Below are 19,716 nucleotides of genomic sequence, written 5' to 3' on the forward strand. Positions count from 1 at the left end.
GTGGCTCTAGTTACTGTTTCAGTGGCTAGTTACTGTTTCAGTGGCTCTAGTTACTGTATCAGTGGCTCTAGTTACTGTTTCAGTGGCTCTAGTTACTGTATCAGTGGCTCTAGTTACTGTATCAGTGGCTAGTTACTCTATTAGTGGCTCTAGTTACTCTATCAGTGGCTCTAGTTACTCTATCAGTGGCTAGTTACTGTTTCAGTGGCTCTAGTTACTGTATCAGTGGCTAGTTACTGTATCAGTGGTTCTAGTTATTGTATCAGTGGCAGATGATCATGTTCTGTTTGATTCATTCTCTCTGTGTAATTAGCCTGACAGATCTAAACCAGTCTAGTTTTTTTTTTTTTTTCCTCCTAATATGGAGAAGAATTTCAGGCCCTCAGAAAACTTGAGTTTTGCCTTGTGGGTGGGTCAGAAGCACATGCATCAAGTAACTCAGAAGGGACTCTCCTTAACCATGAGTTATAGTCCAGATGTCCTGGCTGGCCCACACATTCTGGGATTTATAAATGCATTTTCAGATTCATTCAACATACTCGATATTTGACAGGCAGAACTTTTAAAAGAAAATTGTGTTTGTAAGAAGTAAAGTTATTTTTTTTTTCTTGTCTATTGCTGTACTTGAAGGATTCCTGTTCATAGGCAGAAAACAGAGGTTTCAAAGGAACCTTGTCTCCATATGGTTTTCCTCGATAATCCCTTATCCTCCATCTTCAGCTCTCATTCCTTTGCTTTCTTGCCTGTGGCTACATTTCTATCTCTGCATCAATTAGCACAGTGATTTATACAACAAGCAAGCAGTTTAGAGGTAATGGTACACAATTAACATCTCATTCCACCATAAAGGGTATGCTAAACACCCCAGTCATTGCTTTCTCTGCCTGGAATTGAAATAAGTGTTTGTCCTAATTCATAAGCTATCTGATGTGAAGTGGGTCCGCTTTGTACTGCACTACACCATTAATCTAATTATAGATAGCTGCAAATGAAGTGCTGTCGGGGCTGGGAGATTGAAGAAAATAGCCTTTTGTCATTTAGCATGACTCTGTGAAGCAGGATCACACTTTATAGGGTAATGCTGCAAAATGGAAATCTCAGGAATATTGCTGCCTGTTGCATCTTCTCTAATTACTGCAGCATTGTAAACACAACTGGGCGCTGATATAAATAGAGCTGTAGCTATGCTGTCATGTGGGTTGGAGGAGAAAGTCCTTCGAGTGCTGTTGGATTAAATGATGCATCCTGATTGACAGCTACCTTGAGACTGCACTGATGGAGTTGTCACAGAACTATGCTAACAGGCTGAGCCACCACTGCAGCTGCAGGAAGCCTGGGCTGAGACTGGGCTGGCTGGGTATTGGCCTGTTGCTTTAGCTGCAGCCTCCTCCTTCCACCTTGGTTGCTGACTGAACCTTGATGAAGAAGCTACCAGCTCCTGGTCTGTGTGTTTTCAGTATGTTTTCTGGAGATTTCTCTTTCAAAAGATTAGCTAATAGGCTCTGGGTTCAAGGAGAGAAACAGGTGCAGTCCGTGGCTCAGACTGTTGTTTTCCCTCGTGTAAACATGTGCTTTTTCTACAAAGAACTGGGACAAGGAACACACTGATGGCTTCCAAGTCCATGGTGTGGCTTACGTTATAGCTTATAGTTCTCCTGCCTTTCTGCTGAGCTGGCATTTTGAAGACACGCCTCATTTTTATCATTTCCAAAACCTTCGTGCTGATTTTCCCCTGACTGACTTAGGGCTTTAGGGGATCTCACGTCAGGTGAATGAAGATGAGGCTTACAAGTAGAGACTGAAGGGGTGAGGGTGAGTGAGGTGGGAGGAGGTGAGGAACTTTGAATAGGAAGACAGCCTTTGAAAAATGTATCTGCCAGTACATTTGGGAATAGGAAGGGGGTGGATATAGTTTTTGGCCAATGCTTGATAACTTTGAGTTTTCCAGATAACTCAGAGAAAAGCTGGATTGTTGACCTATGACTCTAATGTTGACTAATGTTGCTCTAATGGGCAACAGCTGACATAAAAAAATCAAATCAATTATGGAGCTCATAATTGGACCTGGACGAATGAGTTAGAAGGGAAATTGGAGCTCAGCCCTTCTCCAAGAGAAATCTCACAGGCTCTGAAACTGCAGCTGAAGGCTGTGTAAAGCAGACTGGACTTCATATTCAAAGGCCACACCCTTGAATCATGGAAACTCTGTGTATATGGCTTGAAAAATCACCTGTATATGTAGAGGCTTTGGAAAGGCATTCACAGACTTCAATCTCCATCAGGGGGCCTGCCTCGAGTACTAGACAAATAACAGAGCCCATCAGGTTGGAGCTGATCATACATGGATGGAGTGCTTCTCTGTCCAAAGCTGCTGACTGAGAATCGTGCATATAATCAATAGATTGAGGCATGTTCTCCCACAGGTGGGCAGCCCGCTTGCAGGATGTAGCAGTCAGCAGAGCATATCACTCTGGAAACCTCTCCTGTTCTACCCTGCACTCTCTCCCAAAGCCACAGTGGGTCCTATGCTGGTCCCACGGCCCTCCTCCTAACTGCCCGCTGTGTGCAGTGTTCTCATTGTATCTCCCATGTTTGCTGTTGATTCTTCTTTCTTTTCTTTAAATGTTTGGATGACATTTTCTCACTAGATATGTTTTTACATTATAGACAGCATAAAATGGATTTGTTTGGAGTCTTGGCTTGGGGGGCGATTTTACATAATTGGGTCAAATACCTTCTATGATTATCACATTTGGGTTAAGAAGCCATCTAAACTGCTCCCAGAGAGAGCCTGTTTTCTAATTTACCTGGTGAGGTGTTTTTTTTTTTTTTTTTTTTTTTAAACTTTCCATTCCCATGACAGTGGTTTGGAGACAGCTTCCTAAAACCAGTAGAGGGAAGTGGTTTTACTACTGAGTCCAGAGCTGACCTTTATGGACCTTTTCACCACCATACCCTGGTTCTTCTGGACCCACACGGAATGAAAAACTGTCCTCCTTCATGATTATACTTCTCTCTGTTAGCAGCCAGCCTTTTAAACATCAACACTGTGCTTTGCATGAACACAGACACACCCCTGAACTTACGTAGTTACAGTATCTGAAAACACTTAAGTGCCCATCATAGAAGTAGACTTGAGCTCTGCTATTGCTAGAAAGACCCTTTCCTGAATCCTCAGCTAGCTAACTGCACCTCTCCCCAAGAATCTAGAGAAAACAATGAGTCCCAGTTCAGATGCTAAGCTCTGTAAGTCCTAGTGCAGACTGCAGTGGCCCCCTTTTTGGAGAGCAGGCACTAGGAAACATCTATGGTTGTAACTAGGATGTCTTCTTGGATGGGCCCATGTGCGGCACCAACGAGGCCGGTTCAGACTTTTGACTCTACATACAAACTGCAGGGCCGACAAGAGGCTGTTTTAAGATGGCCTGTGATAATCAGGACAACATCAAAGGTATCCTTAAGAAGTGTAGCTTCTCTCTCTTCTTTTCCTAATCAGAAAGGTCACTTCTGAGTCAGCCATGTTCAACAAGACCTCTCCTGAGGCATCCACTCCTTGTTATTTTTCACTTGTGATTACAATAAGTCATTTATTCCTAAACAGATTTAAGAACAATAAACAAATACAAAAGGGAAAGGAACATCTCATCAATAACAAAGGCTGTGTCTGAAGCACTGAGTTTTGGACTCTTTTACATCTCTTTCCAAGCAAAGCAGGGGCCCTACAGAGAAAGGAATTTAGAAGATATGAAAGTTATAAAAATAGTAAGGGACCCAGTTTTTTGTCAGGATCTGGGCCTCTCAGGAGAAATGGTCTGAAGACAGCCTTAGCTTTGTTCACATTGAGGCTTAGTTGTGAGATAGCTGAAGTATTGGTTCTTAAGCCTATTTGCTGTGGTGAAAAGCTGTTAAATTGTATTCTCAGTATATACTTTTCCTAAATTCATATTTTGAAGTTAAAGAAAACCAGGGGGAAAATAGATCTGAATGCTACAGTGAAAACTAATCCCTGGGGCAGAATGCCAGCTGGTCACGTAGTAGTGACACCCTAGTGATGCTGCTAGAAATGAAACCCGCCTGATGCACACGTACCTCTAGTGCTGCTGGACTTACTGCCCGGTACACACGAGCCTCTAGTGCTGCCGGACTTTCTGTTCCAAGGGAGATAGAGCACAGATACTAAAACTGTGCAATTTGGCCCAATTATGTCCCCCCTTGGTTCCCAAGGATTTAATGAGGGCCTTGGAAGTACAATTCATGGGTGATGCGTAGTCCCTCTGCCCAGGGTGTCGTCAGACTGACAGCAGCCTGCTTTTCCCTTGTCATTTATGACTCAGATGAATTTTAATAGGAGCAAAAAGCTTTTATTTGTGCTGTAATTTCACTTAAGGATCATATCCTTCAGGAACTGGCAGACATTTCTATGTCTTGATTGCAAAACACACACTCAGGAGTAAAGAAACACCCAGAAGATGTTATTATTCAACCTGTCACAGTGTCGAAAATCTGCTTGGAACCTAGGCTATCAAAGCTCTTCTGTGGGGCCTCCCCCACCTGCTTTAAATAGGCCCTGTAAAGAGCCACTTGGAGAGTGCCACTGTCCCCAGGCAGAATCAAAGTGGGAATCAGATTCTGCCTCGGCCTCCCTGCCAGCATGATGCCCACAGGAGGCTTTGAGTTACAGCAGCTTTCCTCCAACAAAATGGAGCTGCCCAGTGGGTGCTGCTTCTGTCCTCCCCAGAGAGACCGGATCTGGTGGGAACCAGAAACCAATTCCCTACCTCAAAGCGTTTTATTTTCTGTTTGGGTAGAGCGAATCGTGGTTCATATATTTATCTGGGATGTTTCCTGTCCAGTAGGTATTGTCTGTATTAGAAATGTTAAGATTGACTTGTTGGCCATCCACCTTTGCTATGCCATGAAAACTGATGTGCCTGGCATTTTCCGTGTTTTACAAATCTTGGTGCTATCATATCTCGGCCCAAAAGATATTCTCATTACATCTTGTCTTTCTACTAGCTGGCTTGTCATATGAGAAAAGGCTACATGGTAATGTGCCTAAAAGGAAAAACATTTTGATGTGAATATAACATTTTATGTCACTGAGAAATATTTGAACGTTAAGGACTTTTCTCTTCTTTTCTCAAAATGAACACTGAAGCCTTTGTCTCTATTTAATAATCTACATGGTGTAGCTGCTTCAGAGGTGTGGGAGGCGTGCGACAGCAATCTGCTGCCATCTACTGGTATGCACTCGGTGTCACTGCCTTTTCCCTGAGGCTGAGGGACTCAAAGGATCTGGTTCCTCTGCTTTGCACTGCTCGATCTCTCACTCACTCGGCAGTGTTCCTCAAGCAAAATCCTTACTGTTTTCCTTTACAAAGTTCTGAGATGGTTTTCTTAAAGATCTGTGATACTTTTTTATATATCACTAATTAATCATGAGTAATTCCTTTAAAAAACCTGTCTCCGTTATGAATAATGTTATGTGGAGGGTTTTAGAATGTTTGACTTTAAAGGATATTATTGTAATTTTAGTTTAAAGCTAAAAGCAGATTTTGAATAAGTGCTGTTTTAGATGATATTCGTCATTTGACCTCTGTTGTGCTTTTTCTCTTTCAAGTACAAAGTGCACATTTTAACCAAGCTTGCTGCAGAGCTGAACAAATTCATGCTTGAAAAAGTGCCCAAGGACACCAGCAGCACTCTGTGCTCCCCGATGCCTGGAGTGGTGGTGGCCGTTTCTGTCAAGCCTGGAGACATGGTAAGAGTACTTCTGTGTGAGGGATATGCTGGGCTCAGACTTCCCCTACAGAACAATGGCACCGACAGGAGCACGCTCCCAGTGGCCTCTTCTAACCCACAGGACGCTCATGGTACAGGTGTGCATTCACTCTGTATACCTACTTCACATCTGAGTTGTGTGGGTGACAGTGCCTCCTCCCAACTTGTGTGTGTGTAGGGGTGGGGGTGTAGGGGCGTGGAATAGAAATGAGGACAGACATTCTCTTCTTTCTCAAATTTGTAAAATTTACATTTACTTTGCATTGTTCCTTATTCCCTGGCCCTCTAGATATGAAGCATGCTTGAGGAATTCATGCCAGAACATATTAACCCTGACAGGGGTTTCTAGTTGCAGGATTTCTGAACTAAATGTCTAACTGGGGAGGAAAATTAAGGAAGCCTTAATCCTATAATCTGTTCAAAATCAGCCCACTGTTGTAAGGTGGAAAGTGAAATTCATAACTGGAAGCTTTATTCTTGACTTTTTAATAGCAGAGCTATATTATATCCCTTATCTGCTCAGTCCCATAACTTGCTGTGGACAAATGTGTAGGATACATACATCTTTCTTTTTCTTTTTCTCTTTCTCTTTCTTTTTCTTCAATCAGCTGCTTAGAAGCAAAAGTAAAAAATGGTTGAAAATGCAACTGGGAGATTCCCAGAGGCCCTTAAGTACTTGTGGAACCACTTTCATGGGCTATGTGCTAATTCTACTGTGAATCTGACTGAAGCCACTGGACTTTGCCTAATTTTCTATAATCATTATGTTGAGATAGCACCTGATTTTTTTTTTTATTAATACAGATAGAGCATCATGTTAACACTTAGAAAAATCCATGGAGGGGACATTGGCTTCTAGAAAAATACAGAATAAGAATGATCAAGTTGGATTGTTCATTAGTTCCCAATTAACATTCAACTGGGAAACTGACTTAAAAATATCTTCCCCTGGTGATACAGGAGAGCTATCTACTTTTGTAGAAAACACAAAGGGCCAGGTAGTTCTGCCTAGCTGCTTTCACGGATGTTCCTGCAGACAGCAGTACCTGAGGTCAGCGGTAGGCGATGGTGGGAGAGGTGAGGTGTGAAAGTTAGAGGCTGACTTGTGCAGTGCTGCAGAGCTCCCAGGGTTTTCATACAGGATTGGGGGGTGGAAATGGGCTCTTCACTGGTTTTGGCATTAACAGGCACAAATGCACATTGTATTATCAGATATTATCAGAGCAGTCAGTGAAATCTTGTATCTAAATGTGCAGGCTAGTGAGCAGTGAAGTTTTTTTTTTTTTTCTTTTTCTTTTTCCTTTTTCGCTTTTTGTTGTTGTGGTTGTGGTTACCTCTACCCTCTGGGGTTTTCTTTCTTTCTTCTTGTTTGTTTGTTTTGTTTTTCTGGAAGCCACCCAGTCTATATACTGCCAGCCCCAGCTTGCCAGTTCTAATTGTGGCTATAATTAGAGCATCACATTTGTGCTTTTTTGTCCTCATAAGAGGGTATTTACCTTCAATCCTAGTTTTCTGACATCTAAGACCAAGATGGGCAGAAGGTGTGGGTCAGCTCTTGCCTGGGAGGCTGCCCCCATTTGCTCCATCCTAGCTCTATTTACCCACTTATGATTGCTTAACTGGTAAGCAAGGCAGTGCAAGTGCAGCCTTCTTACCTCTTAATAAATACAGTCTTCTGGCATTATTGTTGCCCTTCCTACTTTTCATTATGTGGTCAGCAAGTTTGCTTGGGAAAAGCCAGTGATCAACAAGAGCCTAAACCCAGTCTTGCTTGGCAGGGAGCTCTCAGATTAAAAGCACCCATTATCAATTCAGTGTGGGTATTGGAGAATGGCTGCAGAATGTGTACAGAGAACAGGGCCTGCTGTAAGTACTCCTGAAGCCAGAGTTCCTGGCTTCACACTCACCTTCTTTATGAACGCTGTGTGTCTGTGCATGTGGCTGGCTGGTCAGGTGCAACACACATCTTTTTATTCCTGGAAGAACTTCCTTTCATATTCTATGCTGCTGTACTGTGGGAAAACTGTTTTCTCTTGAATTACTAATATTTGTGAAGAGTGTCCTGAACCACAAATACTGAAGCTGGACACAGGGTGAGGGGTGTGCCAGCTCCTCCCAGAATCTCTGCTCGAAATCTGCAGTCACAAGGCAAGGACCTCTCCTTGGACTCACGGTAGAGAACTTAGTGAAGCTGTCAGAAGAAATGCTAACGCTGCTTGTAACTGCAGTTCTGCAGTTAAAATGGCTGAGGGCTGGTGGAGTGTGAGAGGTAAGGGAAGCTCCACTTTACCAGTGAAAGTTAACCATCCCTGTGTGTTCTCAGGAAACACAACTGAGGCCATGAAAGCACTCTTGGTTTTCTTTACAGTTTTGTTCACAGTTTAAATTCCCACAACCTGTAGCTTTGTACTGATCTTTTAAGAAAACTTGATACAGAATAATGGGTCTCCTTTGCATAAAATTCTAAGTAGCAAATCTCAGCTAAATGCCTTCATAGGGCTTGCTGTAGGAAGGTTTAAGAACTGCTTTATTTGAAACACTTCCCCTGCTCTAAACACTGGAATTGAAGTGTGTTATTCAAAATAAATGAAGTATTTATTCAAAATACTCCTTTAGGATACACACAGCAAGAGTTTCCAATGCTTCAACCTATTTTTTAATATTAGGGACAGCAGCAATCACTTTCTAAAAGATGGTAGAGTGGGGTCTTTAATGTATGTGGAAGGGATGCTAGAAAACACTAAGTTGCAAACAAATCACAAATTTAATTCAGGAGACAATTGATAGAACAGTTTTTCTAAGCCCTTTCTATTTGCCTTCTGGAAATACTTTTATAGTGATCATCTTCATACAAAAAAGTCAATTTTTCTATTGATATACTGCTAAGCATATACTATAATACTTCTTTCACAAAATGTTATGATTTGAGTTTTTTTTAATAAAAAAACTTCTATCTTTAACAAAAAATATTTAAAATAAATTCCTAGAGTATGTTGGCACCATACATGTGTCCTGTGGGTTAAAATTAGACTAAATAAAACATTTGTTGCAAGATTTTTCCTTTTGTCTTTAAACAATAAAATAAAGCTGTTATGAGCATATTTGTTTCCTTAGCCTTTTCATATAAGACATAAAACAATAAAAGCTCATAAAAAAGAGCCAACCCTAGATAAGACTTTTTTTTAAAGGTTAAGGTTCTTTCAAGCTATATAATGTGCTCATCTAATTTTTGTATGAGAAATAATTCCCCTCCTTGCTTTGGAAAATTAGGGAGATGCAACCCAGAAGGTTCTACATCTCTGTCTTATACATCAGTGACCACTGCTGCTTTCGTTGCTGGTTTCTTCCCCCCACCCCGACCTGTTCACATTTGCATGTCAGCTAATTTTAGTGGGCCCCAAGATGAGGCTGCTCCACCCGGTCCCTAGACTGGGAACTGGCAGTTGGGATTTGTGACCATTGCCTTTGTGGACAGTGCCTTAGGCAGGAAACGAAAGCAGCAATAAGAATGCCACCAGGCTTCACCACGGTCTTTTCTTCCTCGGTCTTTTCTTCCTCGTCTGTGCTTCTCTTAGGGAGAATTCCCAGGCAGGTGAGTGACCATGGTCCAAGAGACAAAAGATACAGGTGTCTGCTGCAGACCTTCAGTTGCTGCCTCCTGTTGTTATCAAAGCTCGTACAGTTGAGTCCGTAGCCAATCTGGGGAAGGCACACATGAACTTGGCAGATGTCTTTTTCACTGCTCTAAGAACCAGCTTTGAAACCTCGGAAGCATTTAGGCATGCTAAATGAAAGGGATAGGTTGGGCATTGGAGTACCTGTGTTCTGGTGCTTCCTGTAGCCCAACATTCATTTCTGCCTTTCTCTTGCAGAAGAGCCAGGCTGGCTGTTGGATAGATTTTCAATTTATGGATGCCCTGATTTACAATCAGAAAATGGTGGCAATAATTAATTTACATATTTTATAGCAGTGACTTTTTAAGCAGTTTGAGGAGACGCCAGTTTTGAACCCAAACTGCAAACTGAATTCTACAGGACAGAAACAGAATCATATACTCAGAAGCACTTTTAAGCTTCTAAGTCATGGAGAGCATAGAAAGTTAGGAGAATCATCTCCCAAGCACGTGTGTATTCTCTGCTCCCCTTAGCTACAATCGCTTTGGATTTTCCTGGCAGTAAAACATACACACCATGAAGCTGCCTAGTGACCCCTCTCCAATCTAATTCCTGTCTCATCTTCTTTCAGGAGTAAGGACTATCCTTAGCCTGGCCCTTGAATCATTTTTTCCATGTAACATTTCTTTTGAAATGTTTAAGAGTAGTTTTTGTCGTGGCTAACATTTGGATTTTTTAAATTTTTATAATTTAGTACAAACTATCAGCGTAAGATAAAAATGTTTTGATGGTCAATCTGTGTGAAGTCTTGTGCAGGCTTGGCAATGGTTTCATTTTTCAAGGAATGGTCTTCCTGGGATGAGAAGGCCTGTTACCTTTGTAGTGTTTTTAAGGCTTATTCTCAACCTTACCAAGATTCAAAATACCTTTTGTGTTTTGACTTTATATGTATGTGTCTACATATACATTTATATATGCTGAAAGAGAAATCATCATATGTCACTGCGTCCTTCAAAACAGCCTACTGAGTGCACAAGGTAGCCTGTCAGATTGACCTCTTAGGACTGGAAAACACTGAAGTTTCAACTTTTTCCCTTTGTAACTATAAGCGTAGGCTGTCAGTGTGAGCTAAGTTAGAGGGCAGTAGGGAGTCATGTTTTTCTTCATTTTAAGGAATTTTTACAAAACCTGGACTTCATTTACATTGGCTACAATCTGGATTCCTTTCTGAGCACCCTCAACTCCCACAGCACAATTCTAGGGGGTCTGAGGGCAGAGCCGAGGGCAACACCATAGAGATACCACAGGCTTGAATCTCAGAGCCCCCAGGCATGCTAAACATGTGGTCTCTTCTCTCCGTCACCCTTCAGATTGAGTGTGCTGGGCCAGACAGAGTACCTCCAGATGAGGGGTCAGCCATTCTGTCCACTGCCTGTCCTCTTTGTAATTTGATGTCAGTCCCATCCTTGCTCAGATAGGGCAATCTCCTGGGGTCCCATCTCCCTGTGGGTTTTCCATGAGACACATTCTTTCTCCAAGAAAGATCAGGGCATATTTAGCAGCCTGTGTTAGTACCTCAGGAAAAGGAAGTAGGAATAATCAGATTCCTTTTAGCAAATGGAGGCCGCCTCCTTCAGATCTCAGAGACTTAAAACGTGTTAGATAACTATGTTCTAAGAGACAAACCTTTCGATATGAAATGGAGCGATTTTTACTTGGGTACAGTCAGGAGGGTTGATGTGGATCCCTAGTTTTCAGGGGACCAGTACAGCAGAAGGGGAGACTGCAGTGGGCCCATAAGCCCTCCGAGCCTTCTGTCTCACTTGGCAGGAAAACACAGAATACAGAACAACAAAAGAAGGCTCCTTTTCCATAAAGGTTCACCCCTCCCCTCCTCCATGCCTCTTCCCCAAAAGGGGCCTGAATTTTTCAGCTGTGCACCGATTTGGTGCTCACTCTTGCAGGGAAACAGTTGCTGTCTGAACAGGCAGGAAACAGTTTTCTTTTAATTGCCGGAATCATTCGGAAGTGCTTCGTGCCCTGCTTCTATACAGCAGATGCTGTGCATTAATTGGCCTGCGTAGAAGTGACCCGGGGTTCCTTGCAGCGGGCCCAATTTTAGGCAGAGGGTTTAAATAGCTTATTTATTATTTTGTATAATCTGCCGTGCATTATGTGCTCCTGCATGTGTTGTGTTTCATGGTCTGCAGTTTCTAATGTCATGTGGGTTTCTAAGCCGGTGTTTCTCTGGTAATGTACTAGCAGCAGGTAAGCTCAAAATACCATCCATCAGGAGCTAATTTTTTATCCAGATACTCCAATGACTGATGAACCTGTCTTTTGTATGAATGTTTAGCACAGTAGAAAGCCATATGCCACTGGCACAGTTTCCTCTACATTCTTTACAGTTGCTAGAGTAGGCTTCTAGGGGGAGGGGGAGCACAAACTCGACGCCATTTGCATCCTCTGGCCTGTATTTTAAGCAGTAGCACCCTTCACACAGCCCTGGGTTTGGATGACAAAAGAGGGTATGCACCGATGTAAAGGAAACCCTACTCCCAGAATGATTCTCTCCATCAGAAATATGACTGTGCACTCTTAATAGGAATCCTTGTTTTGTTCCTCCCCGTCTGTTGCAGACAGACCTCAGCCCATTAGAAGGGCCTCCCTTGTGTGGGAAGACCACAGCTGTTACTGTAAAGCTCATCCAGTCACTGTATCACCCCCATTTTGTGGCTCTGAAGGATGAAATTGAGAAATGGAGCACTGTGCAGTCATCCTTTACGTCTTCAATTTTAGGCCTTCGCCATCATTTTCATGCTTTTATTCCAAATCAAATAACATTAGTGGGCGACAGCACCTTCTGATGAATGTCTCGTCTCAAGCATGGCTTTCGAAGCTCCACTTTGAGGGTCTTGCTTTTATGTCTGGCAGAGACCCCCCCCTCCTTCTCTTCCCCCACCCTACACTTTTCTTTGAGCTTTCTTAGGGGCAATGGCAGTTTGCAGTTTGAGCGATACACAGTGCCATGCGGGTCCCAGTCAGAGCATGTTTTCTGAGAGGGGCATGTGCTGGAGAATGTTCTGTATCTTTTAATCTTTGTGGAAGGAGTGAAGGGGCCTTGGTAGAAGGAGATTGGGGGCTTTAATCAGAACCAAGATGTGGCTTAAATCATTAGCACAACAAAGCATACTATAAGCTTCAAGATAAAAGTCCCCTGGGAAAGGAGTCCTCTGAAAATAAATGGAACTTGATAGATTTCCATATCATTTATAACTTCCCTTAATTACACTTGGAAGACTTGCCAGTAAAACTGGAAAATTGGCAGCCTCTCTCCATTAGAGTCATTTTGCCGACCATGGCAAGCAGCTGGCTTCGCTGGGTTTCATTTCCCATCACTCACAATTAGTCATCAGCTGGAGATGTCTGAAACTCCTCAGCACAGAGCGATGCTGGGTGACATTCAGGCCCGTAAACATGTGAAAATCTGCTGAGTAAATGGGCCGAGTTCTCTCACAAGCTTACTCGTTTGGGGCAAGCCTAGCTCCCACTTAATGAGGGCTGCTCTAATAATCTGATTCGAATGTGAACCTTGACCCTGTGTCAGAGAAGAGGATGCAATAAGCCGGATGAAAAGACATAGGATTCAGGTCTCCAAACTTTGCACCAATTAGACAGCAGAGAAGCACATCAGGCCGACTGCGTTTATCAGACAGACTTGTAAGGCTTGTGACCATTTAGTAAGCCCAATTCTGGATACATCCTGTCACAATCAGTGAGTCTTTATCCAATGATTCACAAATGTTAGAGAAGTCTGTGTGCAGCCATGCTACAGGGCTGGCTCTGCCATGGGCACTGGGATAGGGCAGCTGCTCTCAGGCTTCCTGGGCCTGCCAGCAGTCCAGAAGTTGCTGTAGTGGGTGAGTGCTACATGTTCTGCAGGTGCAGACACCACAGGCAGGAAAGCTCCAGCAGACAGGAGCTAAGCCCCCAAATGCCTCTTAGTGGGAACTAGAGCCTGCCCAGAGATTAAAAAACAAAAACAAAACAAAACAAAACAAAAACCATAAGCTTGTACTGCATTGATTTCCAAGAGATGAACTATGTCAAAATTAGACCAAGCCTTTCTGCATACCTCTTTCTTATTTGGTTTTGTATGCATGTGTGTAGCATGATCCACTTGGAGCAAACATATCACTGCTTTGTAAGGTACAAAGGAAAATTTTTGTTGTAGTTGCCTCAAGAAAATTTCCTCTAAACATGGTTGGAAGGAGAGAGAGCAAGCTAGAGGGGGAAGTCATGGGTTTCTGCTCATAGTTAAATGATGGAAGGAGACTAGAAGGCGGTGAGGGGAGCTAGGAAGTACATGAGGAGTGAGGGGGAAAGGCAGATGGAGGGCCCAGGTTTAATCCTATGAGTTGTTACGGGCTGAGTCAGGCAAAAGACAGACTCCCTTCCCATCAGGAGAAGCTTGCTTTTCATCAAATTACCAGCTTTGCAATCAGAAGTGGGGGGAGAGGCTATGTCAGCTTTGAGAGTCTTGTTTCGGATTGGATTAATAATTTGGGACCCAGTGTTTGCACTCACTGTTACAAGCATCCAGAACCATCCAGGGAGGATGGTCATGGTGGCAAGGTACCCTAAATTGGCTCACGTTTTTCTGCCCTCAGGCTCTAGTAGGGCCTAGGAGGTAGTGGCCTGTTGAAGCTGTCCCTTAGTGTTCACCATGGGTAGTGTTGGCCCCTAGGCACCACTGGAAACCACTAAGCTTCTAACAGAGGATTGTAAGGACACTTGTATGTGTGTATGTTGAGGAAGGGTTAGGGGGCTCCTCAGACTGCCCAGTAGGTCTTAAGCCGTGTGATAAGAGATGAGCAACGACAGGAGACACAGCTGCTGACAGAGGGCAGTGAGCCCATCCACAAGGAAGCTGATGGCCTGAGGTGAGGGGAACTCAGAGCCAACCCCAACTCTCAAGTATCCAAAGGGAGGCGGGCTAGGTGGGTGTGTAGAAGGCTACCACATAAATACCCATTATGAGGACGTGTCCATCTGACAGGAAATAGTGACCAGGGTCCAGAGGTAGACATTTGATTCCTAATTTTCAAGGTGTCCTAAGGAGCCACCTGTGGTGTTGCCTGCAGGTCAGGGTCAGGGACATTTTAGCTTGGCTGCTGAATAAGCTCTGAATAACACCTGCCCTTCTCCTGGCATTTGAAGAGAAAGAAGTGGCTCTAATATGATGGCATGAAGGAATAACAGTTCTGACACCTCCGGCCAAGGCATGTGCATCATCTTGGCACTGCTCTTTCCTGTCCCACAGTTTGAAGAACAGTCCTTTTGAGGTGTCTCTTCTCTGTGCCTTTACTGCAGATGCCAGGTGAAATGAGTCAAGAGCGGCCGTGAGCACTGAGCTCCAAGCCTGCTTGTCAGCAGTGCCTCTCCTCCGTGCCAGAACCAGAAGCCTTGGCATCTCCTCTCTTCCTATATTCCCGTGCCAGGAAAACACAGCCCACCACCTGAACAGCAGAGGAAAGAATGCACAGGGCTGCAGTACTCACACTGCCAGCAAGACAGCTTGTGCCACACAGGGAGCCGGGAGGGGACTTGGAGATCATTTGGGGATGGCAGGAAAGAACATTCTCCAGGCCCTTCTGTGGCATTGGCCAGCACAGCCACAGTAATGCGACTGTCCAGGAGCCCCGGCCACCATACCAGCAGTGCCCCATGGAGCCATCAGCCTACCACTTCATAGAGTAAGAGACCTTTTCCCACAAAACAGAGAAAGAAATCCTGGCCCAGCTCCTTGGTGCTTAACCCTTGAGGCCAGAGAAAGAAAAAGTAGTGTGGCTTTTAGTCCCAGGATGACTCCAGGGTGGAAGTTCCAGATTAACCCTGTGGGTATGTACCTGCTCAGCCTGGATCTCTCCCACAGCCAGAGGCAAGGCAAGCATCAGAACATAGGCTTGAGCAGGTACCTGTGGAACACTCAGGCCTTCTGTAAGGACTGGGTATGGCTGGAGAAGCCATTCCTGTGTAGGAAGTTACTCTCAGAAGTCACTTTCCCAGTTAGCACTTTCAGGTCTTACAGATTTGGCTCTGATGCTTCCAAGATAAAGGTAGACATGTCCCTTGCACTGAAAACCAACAAGCGCCACTGAGTCCTTTGGTCCTTAGGTATCTGTCTGTCTGTCTACCTGTTGAGGATATGATAGAGACACAGAAGCATTGGCTTTGTATCACCTCGCCGACTCCTAGGGCCCAGGAGAGGCCCCATACACTACTCTGTGATCTTCTAATACAGACTTTTCTGTTGAGAACCTGGCAACAGAGTGAATGGCTTTTCTCTGCTGGCTCCTCAGATGCACTGGAGTGGAAGCTCTCAGAGGTCGCTGCTGTTTCCATGACCAACCAGCACATTTGACAAAGAACTTAATGACTTCACTCTTGGATGTTACTATTAAATTAGAATGTTCTTAAAACATCTACTGTTAACCTATTTTCCAGGTAGCAGAAGGTCAGGAAATCTGTGTGATTGAAGCTATGAAAATGCAGAACAGTATGACAGCTGGGAAAATGGGCAAGGTATGTCCTCAAGTTCCTACTAGCCTACTCCAGCCTGTGATGGGTGTAGGACCTCCACATTTGAGACATGGGTGGGTATCCTGAAACTGAATGGAAAGGTGATGTCTGCCCCATGTCCCTTTCCTGGGTGGACATTGGGACTGGGGAATTCCACTCTGTCAGTGTGTCTCTGCCTCCTGGAGAGCAGGCCTTCCAGGAAGGGCCATGTTATGTTCAGGTAGTCAAGGTTCTCCATGCTAATGTCTTTCAGATGAAGGGGTCTTTAATTTTTAATGTTTACATCTGTCTCTGTGGCACTTAGTTATCTGAGACTTAGGTGACACAGCAGGAAATGGTTTTTACAGATTGCAAAAATTAATGTAACTCTTCAAGATAATTTCCCCTTGACAGGAACAATTCAGTTGTAGATGGAGGAACTGAATCCCCACATACATGCAGGGGACTTAATGATTCGGGGAGAAAGAGAGGAAGGGTATCAGGGCTAGAATTTGTTCAGAGTGAAACAGGAAAAGCTACTTTGCTGTTGTGTGTTTTCCCTGTGACTAAAGAGATGCCATCATTAAAAACTATATCCCCCTCCCAAAGGACTGCTTGGGTTTGTAGTAGGATAGTAGAATGTGACTGGGAGGTGCAGAGAACAGCAGAGGCTGCTGTGTCCTATGCTATGTCCTGCACCATGGCCACACTTTGGGGACATTGAGTTCAGAGAGAGAGGTCAGTTACAATCAAGTCAGCTTCAGTCTGTCTTGTGATCTGTTACCTTAAAAGCCAGCACCAAAAAGATGGACTTCCAGAAGGCCTAGAGTTGTCCTGCTTGCTCCCTATGGGAAAATTATAGCCCTCCCTCCCCCACCCCCCCTGGATATTGAATGGCCCCAGCCTGGCTGCCAGGCTGGAGCAAATTAAGATAGCCATGCAATGTCTGAGGGCTTTGACAGGGTAGAATGCTGTACAGGGTCTTAACTCTTTCTAAGCTGAATTTGGGGTCTCATGTTCTAGGAGGTGGAGGCAGTCAAATAATAACGAGCTCCCAAAAAAATAGGGACACAAAAATGTGATCTTTATTTAAAACTCTTTTTTACTTGCTTTTTCAAGCACTGCCCTAGTGTCAGGGTGAGAACTTCTCCTCCTCATGGGCACCAAAAATAGCTGTGTAGTCAGACCAAGGGCCCTGTGTGGCTGGGCTAAGATACTGACTTAGCACGCAATTAATTTCTGAGGCAGCATGGGGCCCAATAAGCTAGATGCCTTATTTGCTTCATGTTGGTCCGCCATAGAAGCAGCCTGGCTGCTGCCTCATCCTGAGCCCAGAACTGCTGTTGGGGCAAGTCTGCTTTAGCCAGACCCCAGCTAGCTCAATCCCTCCTGTCCATTTATTCCAGTCCTGAACCACAGGCCTCTGGATTTCAGCCCTGTAAGACAAAGGAGTGGCCCTGACTGTGTCTAGAGCTAGTAGTTCTTCCTTAGAAGGATCACTTTTCCTCTCAGAGAAAGTGCTCAGGATGGAAACAGATCCACAGGCCTAGTCAGTGTGGCATCATTAAACACCTACCACATGTCACCATCCACTTCACTCTAGATAGCACCTGCTCATCAGGGCCTTTGAGTATTACTCGCATAGCTTTACACTGCTCTTAGGAACTCTGGGATCAAGTTTAAGGCAAAAGTCTGTTCCTTCTGTTTATAGTGGGGGACTTGTTCAGCAACCTGGACAATTCCTGGCATTTTTATTTGCTTAACACCACATGGCTAGTTAGGTCAAACCCACTCTTTGTTCAGCAACTACTTCCAAGGAGAGAAATGATGACTTCCTGTGTCCTCTAGTCTTCTGCCTGCTCCTTTTAGACCTGTACATAAATCTGGAGGAGACAGGGATATTATGTTCATGAGAAATCAGAAGGAAGGAGGAGGACAAGGTCAGGCTAGGAGACTCTCCTTTCAATTGGTACCTGTTTGGATTGTTGTGTAACTGTTTGATTTTTTACCATGACACCAAGTACACACTCTAGTCTCAAAACCATAGGAGGAAGCAGGGATGGGATGCATCAGTCACCAGCATGAACATATTGGGTCTCAGGACATTTTGACCTAGGCCAAGTGGCCTGGTCTCAGAGGCCCATGAGCAATCCATAGCCTAAATTCCCTAAGAAGTTTCTTGGGCTGACATGACAGGAAAGGCAGGAGAAGTGAGGCACAGGTTCTGCAGGGACACTCAGGCTCTTTATACAGATGTATGTGAGCAGAGGGGTCTGACCTAAGTTTTCGGGCCTAAAGCCACTTACTTCTCATGAGAAATTAAGGTGAGTGCACCTCTTGGTTCCCATTTCTCTTTCTTGCTCTTACCCAACTATTTTAATTCAAGGTGAAATTGGTGCACTGCAAAGCTGGAGACACAGTTGGTGAAGGAGACCTGCTTGTGGAGCTGGAATGAAGTATTTCTAGCCTTTCCGTCAGCACTGCTCACTGCTTTAACTGGCGTCTCCATTATTCTCTAACCCTCAATTTGCGCAAGCATTTACAGGAGCACTCCTGTGCAGGAGGTTCTACAGCCTCCTGTTTATTCCTCAGAAGAGGCAAAACCGACATTCTGCCAACAAATCACCAATGGAAATTCTTGATATAAATACTTGTACATATGATTTGTACTTCTGCTGAGATTTCCTAGTGTCAAAATTAAATCAATAAAACCAAGCATTTGTCTAAATATTAGTTTGCCCTTTTTTCCGAATGAAGACAATATACACAGAGGCGACAGGCTGTGCCAATTGACTGTAAATATTAGCATTTCATTGTGATTCTTTAAAAATTTATATAAATTCCAGTTCTCTGCTTGCAATTTTATTAGCTTTGGCCATTTTATAATCTGATTGCCTTCCTTCCTCCCATCACTCAGGATGGATTCCTGGGGCTCATTAGTCATGGCTTCCTTAGACCAGGTAGCACCGATGAAGGTTATATGAAGATTATGGAAGCCCCCTTTGTGTGGGTCTACACTGATGTCACTTGGATGATTGAAGAGTCAGATCCCCATTTTGGGGTCTGCAGACAGGGTGCTGCCTGTGTGGGTCCAAGGACAAGCATGCTATCCCAGTCCCTTTCCCTCCTGACTAGGATGCCCAGCCCTCATTGTTGTGTGTGGGGCTGCCAGACCATCAGCTGATGCCCATGTTTGCCCCTCTATTTTGTGAAGCAAGTTTCCAATTAAGAAAAAGGGACTAAAATAAGTCATGCTTCTCTGCCAGTTGCAGTTAGTGATCAGTCCACCGTGATGCTGAAGGGTGAGTGAGCTTAGTGGAGGGCCAGGGTGCTCAGCCAGCAGCTGCATTTGGTTCTGCAGTTCTCAGAATCCATTTTCTACTTCATTGGGAGGCAGAGGCAGAGTCATGTGCAACTTGCATGTACGCTGACAGATTATCAGATGGAGGTAGATGGTAATTGGTACTTCGTGTCTTCCTAACATTATTTTAAGTGCTGTTTGTATTTGGAAGCAAAGCCTTCTGTCAGGCCTGAGGAACAAATTACTAATGTGTTGGTTCTTCTGAAAGGCTCTTCCCCAAGGGCTGCACCTTCAGGTGGCAGAAATGGGCTAGACTGTCGAGAGCTGGGCACCTATCAACGACATAAAGTCTGAGGGCTCAGCTGTGTCTCCCAGCAAGTTGGTGCTCCTGACTTTGCTGAATTAGAATGAAAAACACTGTCTACCAAGTAAGTACACCAAAAGAAGGACCAAACAGC

General features: G+C 44.2%; 1 protein-coding gene across 6 annotated transcripts in view; it reads left to right on the forward strand.

Annotated features, from left to right (window-relative positions):
* The window catches only part of Pcca (propionyl-Coenzyme A carboxylase, alpha polypeptide), a 405,580-nt gene extending 386,779 nt beyond the window's left edge, over positions 1–18,801 (forward strand). For 2 of the 6 annotated variants that reach the window (NR_153443.1, NM_144844.2), the window contains 3 exons: positions 5,621–5,761; positions 15,904–15,981; positions 18,344–18,801. Coding sequence is in view for 4 of the 6 variants with exons in the window: in NM_144844.2 (NP_659093.2) it covers positions 5,621–5,761; positions 15,904–15,981; positions 18,344–18,412 (288 nt within the window). In the remaining 2 variants the exon portion in view is untranslated. Of the gene's footprint in view, positions 1–5,620; positions 5,762–14,769; positions 15,153–15,903; positions 15,982–18,343 lie in introns of all 6 variants that reach the window. The other 4 variants (XM_006518430.4, XM_011244922.2, XR_383133.3 and 1 more) reach the window with 3 other exon arrangements.
* Positions 18,802–19,716: the final 915 nt, after the last annotated feature.

Source organism: Mus musculus, chromosome 14, assembly GCF_000001635.26.
Source record: "Mus musculus strain C57BL/6J chromosome 14, GRCm38.p6 C57BL/6J".
Taxonomy (NCBI): domain Eukaryota; kingdom Metazoa; phylum Chordata; class Mammalia; order Rodentia; family Muridae; genus Mus; species Mus musculus.